Source organism: Aplidium turbinatum, chromosome 2, assembly GCF_918807975.1.
Source record: "Aplidium turbinatum chromosome 2, kaAplTurb1.1, whole genome shotgun sequence".
Lineage (NCBI taxonomy): Eukaryota > Metazoa > Chordata > Ascidiacea > Aplousobranchia > Polyclinidae > Aplidium > Aplidium turbinatum.
In genome coordinates, this window is record NC_137473.1 from 50,746,619 (window position 1) to 50,765,589 (window position 18,971).

The 18,971-nt window shown below is 38.5% G+C and overlaps 1 protein-coding gene across 1 annotated transcript; it reads right to left on the minus strand.

Annotated features, from left to right (window-relative positions):
* Positions 1-1,134: 1,134 nt before the first annotated feature.
* LOC145764387 (uncharacterized) lies at positions 1,135-13,363 on the minus strand. The gene is made up of 6 exons (XM_082576004.1): positions 13,079-13,363; positions 8,707-8,873; positions 8,255-8,308; positions 6,358-6,483; positions 5,420-5,726; positions 1,135-4,243 (listed from the first exon to the last, which is right to left on the minus strand). Exons 1-5 carry the CDS (start codon positions 13,361-13,363, stop codon positions 5,432-5,434), a joined length of 927 nt encoding a protein of 308 aa, XP_082432130.1. The 3' UTR covers positions 1,135-4,243; positions 5,420-5,431.
* Between the last annotated feature and the right edge of the window lie 5,608 nt (positions 13,364-18,971).

Here is an 18,971-nt window from a genome sequence, read left to right on the forward strand (position 1 = left end):
AGCCTACTTTAAACTGGCACTTCTTTCTTTTTTATGAATCTTGACAGTTGACAAGCACCTACTGCCACCGATAAAACGAAGTCGTTGCTTCTTCTTTCGTATGAGGTGTTCTTTTGGTTGACAACGTTTCATCGAGTGTGAGATGTCTGGGCAATGGCCCATGGGCATACCTCGAACAGCCATTTAATAGTGTAGGCAGTTGCCAGACCAACTGCCCTAATGGAGTAAATGTTGGGAATTTTAGTCGCTGCTGAAGCATCATAACTCATCTTCTTGATGAAATGTACGATTAGCTTTCTTCCTGTTTGTCTTTTCTGAATAGCAAATACACTTTTGCATACATGATAACAGATCATTTGATCTGAACAATCGGCCCCTACTTTTGACGACGACCTGTCACGCCTAAACCCAGGGCTACGGTTTTTCGCACTCTCTGTTTAGATGACTGTATGTTTTCGTTTTTTTCATGTAGGCTACGTTCTGTTTTGCATGCAAACAAAAATAAATGACTAACTGACGTGTTTTTGCTCTTGACATTTCCTTTAGTTTCTTCCGAGTTCGGACACTTGATCAACAGAAACCCATTTGTGCGTTGAACTCCGATAAACGCGCAGATTAAACTAATTCGCTTACTGCACCTTCAATGCCCTTTAAATGGTTTTAAAAAACTGCAAAAATATCTGACTTGTCATGTTGGTGAGGTTCATGCAGTTTTGTTTTACGCTTCAATGCGCATAATTCAAATTTTTGTCAACCCTTTTCAATAAATGATAAAACAAACTTTCTTGCTCTAAAAGGATGTTTCACGTTCTTAGAGCTAAAACTCAAAAACTTTTTAGTAGGAAAATTAGCTTATTCGTTTAGCCTGCCGGTGTCATCGAAATCTTACCCACAGAAGCAACAAAACGTTTGTATCCTGTAGTGTAGGCCACAGAATTACAGTGGCAATTGACTAACTTTTTATGTCTGCTATTTTTTTCTTCAATTAACTAACTAACGTCAAATGCTCCAATAACTAAAGACCACAGTGACAGCGCATATGCAGCCTACGCCGGAAACAGGTCCGTGCTAAAACTTGCAACAAATATCATGCGAGCCTACATAACCCAACAGCTTGCACTGCCTCAATAAATGTTAATTTTATTGTGTTTATTAAGCAAAATTGTAAGCACACAAAACGCTTCAATTTTTAGACACCAAAATCATCTTATCGCCACCAACGTCTTCCGTGGGCCTGCACACCATCCCGAATCATCAAGATGGACCTTAAAACTTACACTACTTTATGATATTAATCGAAACCAAAGGAGCATCAGAAAGCACGGATGATGGCCAAAACAATTTAAGCTGTGACGTAACGCTACTACCGGAACCATTTATTTGATTCGCCACATTTCAAAACCAGTCCAGTACATAAGTAAGGAACTTGAAACCATATAAATGGTCGAGATTACAACCAAAAATGTTATTTTTAAAACAGGATTCAAAAACTGCTTGAATTTGGAAGGTATGATGCAAAAGCTTTAGTGGATATATGCGTTCCTTACCTCCATGCTACTGCAGTAGTTTGAGACCAACATACAAAGGAATTGGTTGATTTTAGAAAATGATTTGTTGCATTTGAAGGGCGGTCGTAGCAATAATGGCGGTTCAAGCAAACATCCAAAAAATTAAAGCCAAATCCACATAGATTTTGTTAAAACCTTTTCAAAATTGTTTATAATTTCAAAATCACAGCCAGAAGTAGGCCTACCGTGTTCTCTCTCTCCTTTTGCTTCAAAGAAGCCTGGTCTTCATCCCAAAACATCAGGGTAGACCAGTATCATGTTAAAAAGTTTATCCCTTTAAGAAAGGAGACAAGGTTTTACAACGTGAAGGTATCTTAATAACAAAAAGGGTTCAACCATGGCCACCTAAAGATACGGCCTGATTTGTCACATTTTGCAGAAATTTTCAGGTTTTTCTAACTTTGGGGGAACGAATAGATTTTTCTAAAAATTAGATTTTTACGCTTTCTTTATTCTTTTCCCCTGAGGACACAATAGGTTTTAACATCCTCACATGTTGAAAAACAAAGAAAATTTGATTTTGTAGATTTTAGTCAGACTGTTAATTTTCTATAACAGTCTGATTTAGCGTTTTTCAACTTACTTTTTCTCATTTGCTACTGCTTCCCCAAGGCAACAAAAAAGTTTTTTGTTATTAGGAAACCGCAAAAAGTAAAAACATCTCAAAAAATGTCAGTCAAGCACTAGCAGTAGCTGTAATCAAAATCTGAAAAATGTGACAAATCAGGCCGCATCTCCAGGTGGCCATGGTTCAACTAATAAATTAAATCATAATTGATCGGCGTAAAACAGGTTAGCGTTTCGTAAAAAGCTTCATCATTGAATCGCAAGTACAAAGTATTCACAGCAAAAAGTTGATTTGGCGGTAGTGAAGTTAGCAGTGCAGCTAACAAATCATGCAATAACAGGTAACTAAATCGCGAAAAAACATGCTCAATAGCGCAATCATGCGATCATGCAAATAACGAATTTGAATGACAATGAGACCAAACAGGTAACAATTAATTAAAAGATTTACAGCTTCATTCCTTTGAAAAAAAAAACTTTAGATTTTGCTGACACCTTCTTTTTATACATATTAGGTATTAAGAAATCACACCCGCAAATTCATGGCCTGCATAATCAAATTTGGTTGATGATGATATTTGATATTTTTGATTTAGTGGGGTGGCTCTATACAGGAAAGCAGACAGAGCGCTGTGAGCGGTGTTATAAAGAAAGTGAAACACATATCTGACCCCAAGCGTATAACAATACTATAATAGCAAATTGTTGAAGTAAAGTTATATGGTGCTTGCAATAATGCTCATAAAATTAGTTAACTAGGTTACTCTTAATCTGGGGTGAGCAAGCAAATCAAAATTTAGCAATGTGAGCATGAAACAAATTAATATTCAGCAAACGCAAAATACGCAATACCATTATGAGCAGATCCATTATTATGCAACATATTATTCAAGCCTACAAGATCTGCAACGTGGATTTTCTCGTCCATGACGAAAGAATGGGGTTCTCGGCAGCAAGAACTTTTCTAACACTTCAACTTCACAAAGATAACACTACAGCAATGACGTGCAAAACCAGCAATGAAAGTTGATAGCAAAAACTACACTCTTATTAAAAGTGAAAGGTAAAAAGGCAACGACGGAGAATTGTTCACCAAGGTTCTTGTCAACCTAATGTAGAGGTCGTGAAGCCAACACTTGGTATATGACAGAATGTTAAACTATTTACAAACGCAATTTTTTTAAAAACAAATTTTTTTTGTATGAGTGGCTGTTTATATCAGGGCTGTGGAGTCGTAGAGTAGGTGGGATTTTGGCGTGTGCGGAGTCGGAGTGGTTAAAAAAACGGCCGACTCCGGTTTGATAAAAAACAATAAACAATAAAAAATCTTGTTTGCAATATACATTTTTTAAATATTGTTTCTTATTCTCTGTATTGCGCTCCAAACCTTTACCAAAAATAGAAGTGTTGGTTCTTGTCAGTTTTGTGAAAGTCGCCGTTTCAAGTTTGATTACAAATTCAAAGAAATTAACTTTTAAAAAAATTAAAAAGGACAAAATTTCAGAAAAAAAATCTGGCAACCCTTTAAAATCTGGCTACACTGAAGCCTGAGTCGGTCGTTATAAACCGAGGAGTCGGAGTCGTATATTTTTAGCCCGACTACACAAGTCCTGGATTATATGAAAGTGCTACGTTGTCTTTTCGTTGAGCTTTCTGAGTAAAATCATCATAACAACAGAAGTTGATCAATGATCATCCTGTACGGAAGATCATGAAATGCCAATTCAATTTTGTACCAAATCTTGTTGTTCAAACGCCATTTGAAACACCGAATGATATCTGTACAAAAACGAAGCATATGAAATCAGAGCTATTCTTCGCAAACATAAAAAAAATGCGGACTTTGCTCAAGACTTGTGAATTCTCTTAAACAACAGCATATAAAATTTGTGTAGCAAAATATATGTCACTATCTACAGTATCTAGTCTACCCACAACCACTACAACACTCCATAAACACAAACATGGGCCTGAAATATGTCGAACGAACAGGCAGGTTTTAGTTGAGTTGACTTGCAAGCTGCAGGATGGTACCGCTGTGATCAAAAGCAGAAATGTACAGAACGTTGCGCCAAAAAGAAAGAAGTCGCTTTTGGTCGACAGACAACCTGAAAAAAAGAGATTTCCAGAGGTTCATTGATTCATTCCAATAACATGTACTTCTGAATGAAGCTTTTCCTACTTTAGACTTCACTTTCTTGTAGAATGTTGCTCATAACTCAAAGCTGCAGTTTTTCGTCCCTCATTAGAAGCTGTCGTCAGAATAAACTAAACCTAAATGTGGTGATGTATTTGTAGAAATAATACTATAAATACTTCACCGTATTTAGGTTTAGTTTATTTTGAGGACAGCTCATGCGGCGAAGTATTTATACTATTATTACTATAAGAACTTCATCACGTTTATTTTATTCCGACAACAGCTCCTAAAGAGAGACGAAAAGCTGCAGCTTCGAGCTATAAGCAACCTACGCGCTACTCTCAAGTTTTCTACCACCAATCAACTCTTCAATCTAGGACAGTGGTTCTCAACCTTTTTTCTTTCGTGGCCCATTTTTATTGCAGAAAAATTCTTGTGGCCCATTAACTACATATGCAAGAAAAAAACTGCAAAATAGGTTTAAAAACAAAAAACAGCAGAATATATTTCAAAACAGATTATTTATTCAACTGTGCATCAATGAGATGCGTGCTTCTGAACATTATTGACCAACTTGGATTATTTAGATAAATTTACATTTCATCTACATTCCTTCCCAATTCCTTCCAACACTATTATTCCTCCCTTTAAGTTAAAAATTTCTCCTTTTGGAGCCAAGTGGCTCCCTATGAAAACCATACTGTTGCAGTTGCTTAAAATCAACGTTCGTGTATTATGCAACAGACGACATTGGTTACGTGTTACCTCACGCCATCAAAGTTATTATTTCAATAATTAGAATGAAAATTACCTTTTTGCAGCAAATTACAGCAGCACCATTCATTGTTGGTACAGTCAAAGCAACTAAACAAAACACACAAGTGTAAAATTAACTAAAGTAACACAAATAAAACTAAAATTGTCACTAACTCTGGCAAATTTTTAAACAGGTCTGTGGCCCACCTCAAACTTTTTCCATGGCCCACCGGTTGAGAACCGCTGATCTAGGAGAACGTCAATTTTCAAAAAAGAGATTAATAACTCCTTGAAAGGTGATCAAAACTTCAAAAACGTTGTGAACCATTGCATGAAACCAAAACTGCAAAACTATTATTAATTATATTAATATATCATCGCAACTCACTGGCGCACGATTTCAACCATCGTAGTAGAGAGCTTGATTGTATTTTCCTCGTAACCTTTTCACGCCTGGGTCCGACACCATCTCCTTATATCGCCTGCCTCGCAAAGTATTCTCAAGCGCCAATGTAGATTTATTGAACTTTGAACTCAAACCGCGTCCACTGGCAGGTGGGCGACTGCTGCTGGCTCGTTTCAACGCACGCGCAGCCCCAGATACAGGAGTGCTGCTTTCAAATATGGGAGCGTACTTGCTTTTTGGTTTGACGTCAGAGGCAAATGCATTTGCTAGCTGGTCTTCAAATTCAGATCTGAAAAAATAATTTTCGTTGTGTCTTCTGGTGGATCAAATCAGTCATTTTTTTACATTGTATCAACGTATGCATTTGTTGAATTGTTGTAAAATAAGGTTGATTAACTGGCTGGGAAGTTTCAGGGGGAAACAAAAAAGCAATTAATCGTTCACATGATTTTTTTTTCAGAAGTTTTTGCAAACGGCGTTGAAACATTAAATAGATGGCAATGGATGCATTTTCTACGAAAAGCACTCTGTTCTCATCCAACAACACTTTCAAAATAAGATAAATTTAGCAAAGTTGAGGTTTACACGAGATAAAATAAATCATAAGGTGGAAAACAACAAAGCATGAAACTTTGTCTTTTTACATCTTCGCAGCGTCTGGCGAGTATCCAAATTATGTGTAACAACAACATCCTTTGACTGATGCAATCACTCGGAGGGAAGCACAGTTTGCCCAACCAGTGGGTGGTTTCGTTTAGCGAACTGGTTAACCAATCATTTTACATTAATTCAACGTCTGTAAACGTTGAGAAATGTATTTTTTGCAATTCAATGAGAAAATGACTGATTTGCTGGAATAGATTTTAAAGATCATCGCTCAAAATTAAAATTTAGTTAGCAAACCGGTAAACGTAACAAACCTCTCAGAGACCGCTTCGTCGTCGTGTTCGATGGCTTTGTTCAACTGGACTTCATTTGCTCGCAGCTTCTTAATTCCGGTTTCAACCAGTTCAAGGTGGGAACTGAAGGCATCCGGGCAATATTCCCTGATTTCAAAAATTAAAAAACAATCAGCATTGTTGTTTTTCCTACAGTTAAGGTAAAGCTTGTGTACCCAGGTGGCAAAACTGGTCCGTTTTGCATTGATTTATCGTCTGTAGACGTTAAACGTAAAGTTTCAAACGCGATTTACAAAGAAAAATGAAACAGGTTGTTACTCATATGTGAACAGGAAATCAGTCCGTTTCAATTGATACAAAATCTGTGGAAGTTTGTTAGCCTGCACCCGGGAAATGTCTCATTTAACCCTCATTCGTCTGCAGACGTTGAATCAATGCAAAAGATTGAATCTTGCTAGTTTGACACTAATCACATCAAATGAATTTGTTATCATTCACAATGGGAGTTGTTGAAAAAATGCCTAATATTTTCTACATTTATGCAAAACCACCGAACTTTTTTGGTTACTAAATGATGAATTTTGCTGTTATCAATACAAAGGAAATTGCCACAATGCACTGACTGCCGCTATAAAGAAACTGAAAAGAAACGTTATCATCGACCAATTTTGATTATTTATAATGATATATATTTTGAAAAACGCGAAGATAACCGTTTGGAAAGCAAAGCACCACGAATGCGCAGCCCAATAAAATTTGACAAGTAAATAAAATCAGCTGAGTTCGAACACTTGAAAATTTTATTGAAAAAGCTTCCGCCACCAAAGCTGGCTTCTTTAGCCTCTTAATAATTTGCATCGTTTCAACATGGTAATAAAAAGGGCAAGTTTTGCTTAATGGAAACATGTTCATGGTGCACGTGTACAATGCAATTGGTTAGCAAAACCATTACAAACCGCCATAGTTAGCCTATGTAGTAGTGATACAAAAACGGCAACTTTTTTCAGCTGGGTTCATACTTAATAGCACAAATCTGTACGACAGATTTCCCTATCTGGAACATCGTGCATACTAGTGATGCAAGCCGCGCCGGGTACGCGGCCGCTTTTGACTTTTTCGCCGCGTGCCGCGCCGCGTGGAAGGTTGCAATGACAAAGCCGCGCCGCTTGCCGCGTAAACTTTCAAGAAATTAAACTTTCAACTTTTCAAGAAAATCAGTTATGAAACTTCAAATTTAAATTGGAAACACGGAACAGTTTTTTTTTCCTTTGGAAACTCTAAGCTGGAAAGCTATGCAAACTTGCAAATGCAAAATGGCTTGCAGTTGACAGGGTTTTGGGGCTGGCTTGTCAGGGAAGCTGTACGAATGTTTTTGGTTAATAGCCTAGCTGATAAGCTCAGCTCCCAGTTACCAGGCTATAGGCCTAGCGTAACTACCACATTAGTTACTATAACAGTGAGTTCAGGCTATAAGTTTTACTCTTGTGTGTGTAGTTTATATAGCCACTGACATAAAAATTGCATTATTGCTTACAAAAAGTGTTCAAAAGTGCTGATACTGGATCCAGGAACATTCTATTTGTCTTAGTTTGTATTATGTCTTAGAACTTACCGTAGATGCATTGCTGATAAGAGAATATGATCTGGTTAGCCTGGCCAATTAGTGCACAAATGTACTGGTAGGTTACCCCAGTTACAGGCCATGGGTGCTTTTTGCTACAATTGACTTTCTAAAAAATAACGCGTTAAAATATTTTTTAGAAATTTTGTAATTTGCGGTGTGCGGTGCGGTGCAGTGTCAAAGTTCCAGATAAATTGCGGTGTGCGGTGAGGTGCGCGGATAGATGAGTCAGTTGCAGTGCGGTGTGCGGATAAAAATTTTGGGTTTGCTGCATCTCTAGTGCATACAGGTACAGACCTTTTCCGCTTGACCGGCGTTTTTCCATTTGAGGACGTCCCTGGTGTTCCAGTCCTACAATAACACACACTCAGTCACAGATAGCATATTTCAGACAACAACCCAAGCTTCAAATCCTAATTTTTCGATCAGAGCAGTAAAAATAATTTAAAATTTCATGAATAATCGCATCCAACTTCTTTCCAGTTTGCGTAGTACACAATGCAGATTGTGTGTTTTTTTTTAGATATTAGGACACCGTTTTTAAAAGTTGTAATTTAAGATATTTTACTTTAAACCCTGTTTTTAGCAATAAGACAAAAATGCAATAGCTTGAAAATTTTCTTGATAAAGTATTTTTAAAATAGCCACGAAATCCTCGCTTCATCCATTGTATATTTTTAAAATTGTTGTTGCAATAGCCGTCGCCAGGTGCTGACGCAACGTGATTTCTGCCCAAATCTAAAACAAACCTGAGTAGCGATAGCCGTTTCGATCTCCGAAGATTGGAAGTGTTGGGACTGCAAAAGCTAGTTGGCGTGGTTGGAGACAGCCGAAGACGTTCTCTGTATGCGCGATAAGGTTGCTCTGGTGTTGCCAGAACATTTGCTGACCGATTTTTTCTTCTGAGCCCGACTTTCTGAAAGTTACACGACGACGATATAACATCAATTTATAATAGCCTACAACCACTTTCTTGCTTTTTTTTTATTAGAGAGGAGAATCTAAAACGAAAAGTTAATGTGATGTTACGTTTATAAATACAACTTCAAACGTTGGTGTTTGAAGTTTGTATGTATACTGATACCATATCTTTTCTGCGTGTTGCAATTTATGGTACTGCAATACGATAACAGTGACATAAAAAGCAGGGTCTGCTACTATTCGGCGAGTCCGATTCGGCTAATCCGATTCGGCGAGTTCCCTATTCGGCGAGAGCCTTTTTCGGCGAGTGCCCTATTCGGCGAGTTTTTGAAATTTTATTTTTGAAAGGGAATTATCGGGTACCGTAGCCTAATTATAACTGCCATTTGCTAATAACGGCAATTACAATTAACGGCAATAATAATTACAATTGCTAATAAACGTTGAAATCGTGCAGAAAGGAATAAAAATAAAATGTTTGAACTATTAAATTAAAATTCGTTATGTCAGTTCAGTTGAGTTGTTTTTATTTCTGACCATCATATGAAAAACAATACACGTCAACAGTCATAGCAAAGGTAGAAGCAACAAAACGCGAACGTTAAAACGTGTTTAAATTCGTCATGTCAGTTCAGTTGTTTTTATTTTTGATCATGATATCAAAAACAATTCACGTCAACATAGCAAAGGTGTAGAAAAAGGTAGAAGCGACAAAACGCGAACGTTAAAACGTGTTCGTGACCGAAGTAAGTTATTGAATTGAAAGAAATTTGCCACGGTCGCAACACCTTCAGAAAAATTTAAGAAATGAAGGGAAAATGAAAAAAAGAAAATGTTACAAAAAAAAAATCATGTTTAATCTCTATAAGTTAGTACTTTTGAATAGTTAAAATGATTAGATTGGATCAACAAATGTGTGGCCTACAGCTTGGATTGAAAGGAAATTATCGGGAACCGTAACCTAGTTATCCCGACCAGCAGAAATTGCCGTTTTTACATCGTTTCAACGTCGCTAAACGTTGAAATCGTGTAGAAAAGAGAACTTTGCTGACTAGGATACGTTGAAACTGGGAAACATTCACAGAAGCCTTTCGATTTGTTCCAAGAACCCATTTAGCCTAACAGTTCATTTGTGCATTGATTCAACGTCTGAATACATTATCTTCAAAATGCATAATCTTAAAAATGCAACGTATCGAAGGACTTCTGTGAATGTTTCTCAGTTTCAACGCAGGCCTTAAAACTCGTGTTTTTTTCCGGCAGCCATCGTGGCCTACCGAGAGCTCCTTCTCGGCGGGCAAATCTGCGTGCTTGGAGGCCAAAATACAATAACGATAGCACAAGTAAATAGCGTTAAACTTGCAACAATGTTAAAATGATCACTTAGCGTTGTTGAAGTCTGGGCGACGTCCTGCAATAGAATCGTTGTACCACGCATTAAATGCTTTATCAGGATTGTAATCCGGTATTTGCGGGACCATCTAACGACCCTAAATTGTTTTAACTGCTCGCAGCTCAGTAAATTGTTTTAACTCTGCATACCGCCTTTCATAAAACCTGACCATTTATTCCGTTATGATGTCACCATTGAGGGTGGAAGTCACTAACCCACAGCGTTCTCAACTATGAAGACACGTGTTTTACCCACGGATGTCAACTAACCTAGTTCTCCGTTTTAACAACGATTCAATATCCGACAACATTGAATCGATATAAAAACGACAATATTGCCAGGAATGCCAGCCGATGTAAATTAGCACTTCGGATTAACACTTCGTTAAAATAAACATCGGAAATTGCAAACAAGACTTACAGCGCTGGTGATCGCAGCTGGATATATTCAATACAACAGTGGCGACTATGATGCGCTGACCTAATTCTGCGTCACTTTTTGATACTACATATTTTCGACATTTAATCCACGATCATTCTATTGCGAAATTAAATAATTGGCTAGAAGAAACCGGCGGCCAAACGTGGCCGACGGAGGAGGTAGCACAGGCGGTCATTCAAGCACTACTTAGCGGCTATTGCCGCGATGGCCGCCGGCTGCTTTAAGGCTTGCAACGTATCCTAGTCATCAAAGTTCTCTTTTCTACACGATTTCAACGTTTAGCGACGTTAAAACGATAGGCCACACATTTGGTTAGTCTTTTCATTCTGTTACTACAATGTAAAAATGAACTGTTAGGCTAACTGGGTTCTTGGAACAAATTTTTGCTGGTAGGGATAACTAGGCTACGGTACCCGATAATTTCCTTTCAATCCAAGCTGTAGGCCACACGTTTGTTGATCCAAACTAATCATTTTAACTATTCAAAAGTACTAACTTATAGAGATTAAACATGATTTTTTTTTGTAACATTTTCTTTTTTTTATTTTCCCTTCACATCTTAAATTTTTCTGAAGGTGTTGCGACCGTGCCAAATTTCTTTCAACTCAATAACTTACTTCGGTCACAAACACGTTTTAACGTTCGCGTTTTGTCGCTTCTACCTTAAAAACAACTGAACGGACATGACGAATTCAAGCACGTTCAGCGACGTTAAAACGATGTGAAAACAGTTAGGCTGCGGTACCCGATAATTCCCTTTCAAAAATAAAATTTCAAAAACTCGCCGAATAGGAAACTCGCCGAATAGGGAACTCGCCGAATCGGACTAGCCGAATCGGATTAGCCGAATCGGACTCGCCGAAACGGGCCATTCCGTAAAAAGCATGTTATGTGGCCACGGCATTTTTTTGCTCGCTAGAGGCCAGGCAGCCCGCCATAGATGCTTGTCCAGTGTAATATGGGAGACGTTATTGCGTACGACTTCTTGATGAAATACCTCAGACAGTCACTTTACCTGGTCCAAATCGGGTACGGACCTGACCTTATCAGACCTGGGCCAGATAAAGTGGCTGTTTGGTACTATTTTCCATTATACAGTTTCGGAAGAGAGTTTGTTTTCTTGTACCGAAGACAGGCAAGACACAACAGGGTTGAGCACAGGGCTGGGGAGCTGGAGCCGGAGCTGGAGCGTTGGAGCCAAGCATTTTCTCCGGAGCTGGAGCCTTTTTAAACATTTCTTGTGGAGCCGGAGCTGGAGCTACAAAATACTTATCAGCTCCAGCTCCAGTATTGAATACAGACGAAATTGGTTAATAGTATACAGCTTAAACGTATCAATCGTTTATTTGAATCAAAACCTGAAATCCCAAACCAAATCCAATCTGATGTACAATTGTACAGTGCCGGCAAAAAAAATCTTTACATTCAGTCGGCAAAAAAAACTTTACATGTAAAATCTGCAGAAGTTCTTAGCTTACTGTTCTCGCCAAAAGCATTGCGTCACAAAAACGCTTATAGTTACATCATTAGCTACTCTCTGGCAACACTTCGCCGTAAAGCCATTGCTCTGCGTGCGTAGTGTTGCTTTCCAGCTTCATGAATAGTAAGGGGGATGAAATCGCACAAAATTTTTCATTTTCTTAAAGTTTCGAGGTCTTGCAAATTTTTTTTCAAAAACTAAAATGGGTTGAAAGAAGCAAATGGAAGAAAAACCTCGTGCCTTGACTTTGTGAAAGAAGGGAGATTCTGTGATTGCTGTAGCCAGAGATATTGGAGTCTTCAGAGAGGCAATGTATCACCAAAATCTTTGCAATGAGTGAATATTTCACCTTTTTAATTGATAAGTTGCCTCTCTTGAGACCCCAATATCTCTGGCTACAGCAATCAAAGAATCTATCTTCTCTAACAAAGTCAAGGCACGAGGTTTTTCTTCCATTTGCTTCTTCTTTCAACCCATTTTAGTTTTTGAAAAAAAATTTGCAAGACCTCGAAACTTTAAGAAAATGAAAAATTTTGTGCTATTTCACCCCCCCTTACTATTCACGAAGCTGGAAAGCAACACTTCGCACGCATATGACACTTCGCACGCACACGCATATCATAACTTATGAGCATTATAACAATATATTTTGTATATTTACAAATAGTTTTAAAAATTGCCATCTCGACACAATGAACAGGACTAGCAGTCCAAGGCAAATTCAGGATTCAATGTGAGTTGTAAAAGCACAGAAAACGGGAGCCAGGCTGAAAATGAAGAAAAACGTTTTGCGATCCAGTCTTGGCCGAATAGACATTTCACATCCGAATAGTGAAAACATGTTGTACACAGTGTACACGAAATAATTTTAATGTTATATACATACCTCAGTGATATTATCAAAAGAGTTTTTCGCTTTCTTCGAAACAGAGTTTTCTTTGCTGTTAGCATCTTTGGTTCCACGTTTGAGAACTTTTTGACAAGACTTCAATGGGATATATGCTTTGGAAAGCGATTTTATAACATTGAGGGTCTTCAAAGGCATTCTTGGTCGCAAAATCATCCGAAAGTCTTTGGTCTTTTTTGTACGATATTTTTCTGGCACAGGTGAATAAACATTCTCCTCATCGGAAAATATAGAATAACTGGGTTTATTTAACCTCAAAGCCATTACAATGTGCGCGTTTCAAAGAATGTTGTATAAATTCACTGTAAAAAATCGTAAATGACATTATAAAAAGTGTTTATCCTTAACTCGCACATGAAAACTCAGATCACATATGTGATAATAATCAAGTTCAGGATCATTTCAATTTTCAAGAATACGAAGTAACCTCTTTCTACGTTTTTTCTTTGCAGTCTGAAGCAGCGGGTCACCTTTACTATCTCTGTACGGGTCTGCTACTATTCGGCGAGTCCGATTCGGCGAGTCCGATTCGGCTAATCCGATTCGGCGAGTTCCCTATTCGGCGAGAGCCTTTTTCGGCGAGTGCCCTATTCGGCGAGTGTTTAAAATTTTATTTTTGAAAGGGAATTATCGGGTACCGTAGCCTAATTATAATTGCCGTTTTTACATCGTTAAACGTTGAAATCGTGCAGAAAGGAATAAAAATAAAATGTTTGAACTATTAAATTAAAATTCGTCATGTCAGTTCAGTTGTTTTTATTTCTGACCATCATATGAAAAACAATACATGTCAACATAGCTAAGGTAGAAGCGACAAAACGCGAACGTTAAAACGTGCTTGTGACCGAAGTAAGTTATTGAGTTGAAAGATATTTGGCACGGTCGCAACACCTTCAGAAAAATTTAAGAAATGAACGAAAAATAAAAAAAATAAAATGTTACAAAAAAAATCATGTTTAATGTCTATAAGTTAGTACTTTTGAATAATTAAAATGATTAGTTGTTTGGATCAACAAATGTGTAGCCTATAGCTTGGACTGAAAGGAAATTATCGGGTACCGTAGCCTAGTAATCCCAACCAGCAGAAATTGCCGTTTTTACATCGATTTAACGTCGCTAAAGGTTGAAATCGTGTAGAAAAGAGAACTTTGCTGACTAGGATACGTTGAAACTGGGAAACATTCACAGAAGCTCTTCGATTTGTTCCGAGAACCCATTTAGCCTAACAGTTCATTTGTACATTGATTCAACGTCTGAATACATTATCTTAAAAATGCAACGTATCGAAGGGCTTCTGTGAATGTTTCTCAGTTTCAACGCAGGCCTTAAAACTCGTGTTTTTTTCCGGCAGCCATCGTGGCCTACCGAGAGCTCCTTCTCGGCGGGCAAATCTGCGTGCTTGGAGGCCAAAATACAATAACGATAGCACAAGTAAATAGCATTAAATTTGCAACAATGTTAAAATGATCACTTAGCGTTGTTGAAGTCTGGGCGACGTCCTGCAATAGAATCGTTGTACCACGCAATAAATGCTTTATCGAGATTGTAATCCGGTATTGCGGGACCATCTAACGACCCTAAATTGTTCTAACTGCTCGCAGCTCAGTAAATTGTTTCAACTGCATACCGCCTTTCATAAAACCTGACCATTCATTCCATTATGATGTCACCATTGAGGGTGTGAAGTCACTAACCCACAGCGTTCTCAACTATGAAGACACGTGTTTTACCCACGGATGTCAACTAACCTAGTTCTCCTTTTTAACAACGATTCAATATCCGACAACATTGAATCGATATAAAAACGACAATATTGCTAGCCGATGTAAATTAGCACTTCGGATTAACACTTCATCAAAATTAACATCGGGAATTGCAAACAAGACTTACAGCGCTGGTGATCGCAGCTAAAGAAGAAGCGGCCAAACTTGGCCGACGTTGGAGGTAGCACAGGCGGTCATTCAAGCACTACTTAGCGGCCATGGCCACCGGCTGCTTTAAGGCTTGCAACGTATCCTGGTCATCAAAGTTCTCTTTTCTACACGATTTCTACGTTTAGCGACGTTAAAACGATAGGCCACACATTTGGTTAGCCTTTTCATTCTGTTACTACAATGTAAAAATGAACTGTTAGGCTAACTGGGTTCCTGGAACAAATTTTTGCTGGTAGGGATAACTAGGCTACGGTACCCGATAATTTCCTTTCAATCCAAGCTGTAAGCCACACATTTGTTGATCCAACCTAATCATTTTAACTATTCAAAAGTACTAACTTATAGATATAAACATGATTTTTTTTTGTAACATTTTATTTTTTTTATTTTCCCTTCACATCTTAAATTTTTCTGAAGGTGTTGCGACCGTGCCAAATATCTTTCAACTCAATAACTTATTCGGTCACAAGCACGTTTTAACGTTCGCGTTTTGTCGCTTCTACCTTAAAAACAACTGAACGGACATGACGAATTCAAGCACGTTTTAGCGTTCGCGTTTTGTCGCTTTTACCTTTGCTATGTTGACGTGTATTGTTTTTGATATGATGGTCAGAAATAAAAACAACTGAACTGACATGACGAATTTTAATTTAATAGTTCAAACATTTTATTTTAATTCCTTTATGCACGTTCAGCGACATTAAAACGATGTGAAAACAGTTAGGCTACGGTACCCGATAATTCCCTTTCAAAAATAAAATTTCAAAAACTCGCCGAATAGGGCACTCGCCGAAAAAGGCTCTCGCCGAATAGGGAACTCGCCGAATCGGACTAGCCGAATCGGATTAGCCGAATCGGATTAGCCGAATCAGACTCGCCGAAACGGGCCATTCCGCTCTGTACAGAGTACTGCTCATTGCTCACCACTCAGCTAACAAAAGTTGTCATTTACATCATTTCAATGTCTAGTAATGCAACTTCAGCCAAGTGGTGGCGTCATGCATGGCCGAGTGGTGAGAACGTTTGCGCGATGTTTGAAAGGACGTCGGTTCGACGCCGCTCCAGAGCACAACGCTGTGTCTCAGCAAAGATACTTAAAAGCATGCCAAAATAAGGGGAGCAGCTGACTCGAAGACTAACAATATGTCCCTTAGCTGCTTTCTATTGTATGTTATATCGCATCTGTGATCGCAGTGGGCATATATTATTGCAATGCAATGGGCGCAAAATAAAACATGATTATTATTATCAAGCGGAATTCATCCACAGAAACGTTTCAGCAATTTTCGGTCTTACAGTGACAAGTTTAAACTTAAACTTCTAGTAGGCCTGGCCTACTGCCGAGATATTAGTAATTTATGAGCGTTCAAGTTGTAAACATCACAGAGTTCAAATCTTCATCTAACCCAGGGATATCTATAACTACTGTAGTTATAGATATCCCTGATCTAACCATAGGCGCCGACTCCAGGGGGGCGGCGCCCCCCCCGCGAATTTAGCTCGGAGTGGCTGCCCCCCCGCAAATTATTTTAAAAATTCCTAAATCAAATGCTTCTAAGTTCAGATTTGCGTTAGTTTGACTTTCATTGCGGATCGATCTCAATTAAAAGATCTAGTTGTTGCAATTAGAGCGCCGCTCCTAAGATAACAAAAGAAACAGAAGTGCGGTAGCTGATAAACGCCAGCATGGTGCCGTTGAAGCATACTAACAATGATTGAAAAACGTTTTTCTTGATTTCTTCCGCTTTGTTTTTTCTTGGGAGTGTCAATAACGAGGTGCGGCAGGGTTGCCAGGTTGGCCTGTTTGGGGCCAACTTTCAGAAATCTGGCTCTTTTTGAAGCTGTTTGGCCCCCAAATTTTTGGTTGGCCCGTTGGCTCTTTTTGAGCAGGCTGAGAACTCTAACCTAGATTTTTCTGTAAAGCTTCAGCAATATGGAAATTAAAACGTATTGTTTTGGCAACTTCTGACTTTCTGATTTTTCATCCTGTTTTCTTTTCATACGCGGCTCTGACCGAGTCCGCGTCTGACATCAGCATGGCCTTTTTCTAGTGAGTTGAAGGATTGCCAGGTTGGCCTTTTTGGGGCCAATTTCAGAAATTTGGACTTTTGAAAGCCAGTTAGCTCTCCAATTTCGGGTTGGCTTATTGGCCCTTTTTGAAAACCAGTTGGTTCCTTAAATTTTAGTTTAGCTCTTTAGTTTTTTTTGGACCTTGTTTGGTTGCTTTCAAAGTGTTACTATTATTGTGTTTGTTGGACTTGATCTAGGAAGACTAGGATGCCAAAGAAGTAGAAAGCAGGATATGAGAGCGGTAGGAAATACAATAGTATGGTAATTGGGGAAAAACTTACCACATACATTGTGTATGCTGTGAACTCGAATGGGAGGATGATGGTGAATTGAATGAGAAAATGTTTATTTAACTGTTAGATAACTTGCTCGGTGGAATTTATTGGGATCACATTCTCTGCATGCCTTTTTGTAAATTGTTTATTTGTTATTGTTGTGTCTCTCCAGAAGCATGATCTCACATGCTGTATGGTATGTTATAGTGCTGCAATGTCTGTGCTACTTCTGGAAATAACGTTAAACTGGCTGATTAATTCCTATTTCAAACAATAATGTTTGTCGATTTTCCTTATTTTTGTGTACACAGTAACTATTTACTAAGGTATTACTTTAATTATTTTGTTTACAGGTGAAATATGTGGCTATATTGCTAAGAATGTGTTGCTAATTCAGTGAAATTGCTTCTTAGTACTTGAAAATTGAGTTGGCCCTATTTTTGGTCCCTTGTTTTAGAAGTTGGCTCTTTTTTGGCCCTTTTTGAACGTGCAGTTGGCCCCTTGGCAAATTTACATCTGGTAACCCTGGGTGCGGTTTGCTGTTTGCTCAGTTTAGTATCTACGCGTATTAAGAGCTAAAGTTCAAAGTGACCAGCATATAATTCGAAGTAGCCTACAGGCCTCGAAATTCGTTTTTGTTGACGGCGGACAAACGTGTCCGGTCTGAGCAGCTATCTCGGCGGACAAATTAAGTCTCACGGGCTGACACACCAGTTTTAGCCGTCGATCGTCATGCTTAAAATCACTTTATCTTGATAATAATTCTTTGCCATTTCAGAACTATAACTACGGTTTTAGAAGGCTTTTTAAAAAATCAGTAGAGTCACTCCGAGTCACTCTGAAAGGCTTTCATCAGACCAACGACTTGCGCTTGAAGAGTCAAAGCGCCGTGTAGCTGGTCAATACGTCACATAACTGATTAACTTCCACCGAATGAGGTCGTGTGGCTTATTGCGTCAGTGTCACAATGCTCTGGGCAGGAGTCGGAAAATTTCTACACCAACGCTACTATTTTCTGCTGCGCAAAGTTTCACAGGCTTTTTCTTTAAGTTTATTTTTGCGTGTCATGTGAGCGAAAGTGAATTTTCCTTGAGTCTTTTCTTTCATACTGTAATACCAAAACTTAACAAATTTTGTTGCATCTTGCTGTAATAGCTTACTCGTATAATCTAATTTAGTAACCAACCTTGCCGTATCATTATTACTCGGAGATCAAAGCCAGACATTGTGACGTAAAACTTGAACTAAATTGCGCGTGATTAGTGTAGAAGTACCTGTACTCCTATCGATTCTTAGCGAACAGTTCGCCTTTGTTACGCTGATTCAATGTCATCAATCCTTGAAGCAATGTAAAAATCGAAAGTTTTCCTCTTTGAATGGAAGTTACGGTAAGCGATACAATATTCACATTTTTTAGATGCGCGCTAGAAAATATATTATCACAACAATTGTTCGTGTTATGCAATGACGATTTGTATCGCTAGTTCCTATGTAATTTCTCGGCGGACAAATATGACCGATCTGGATGGCACTTCCCGCGGACATCACACGCTGTGACGGCGGACATGTCCGCCGTGAACTTCGGGGCCTGAG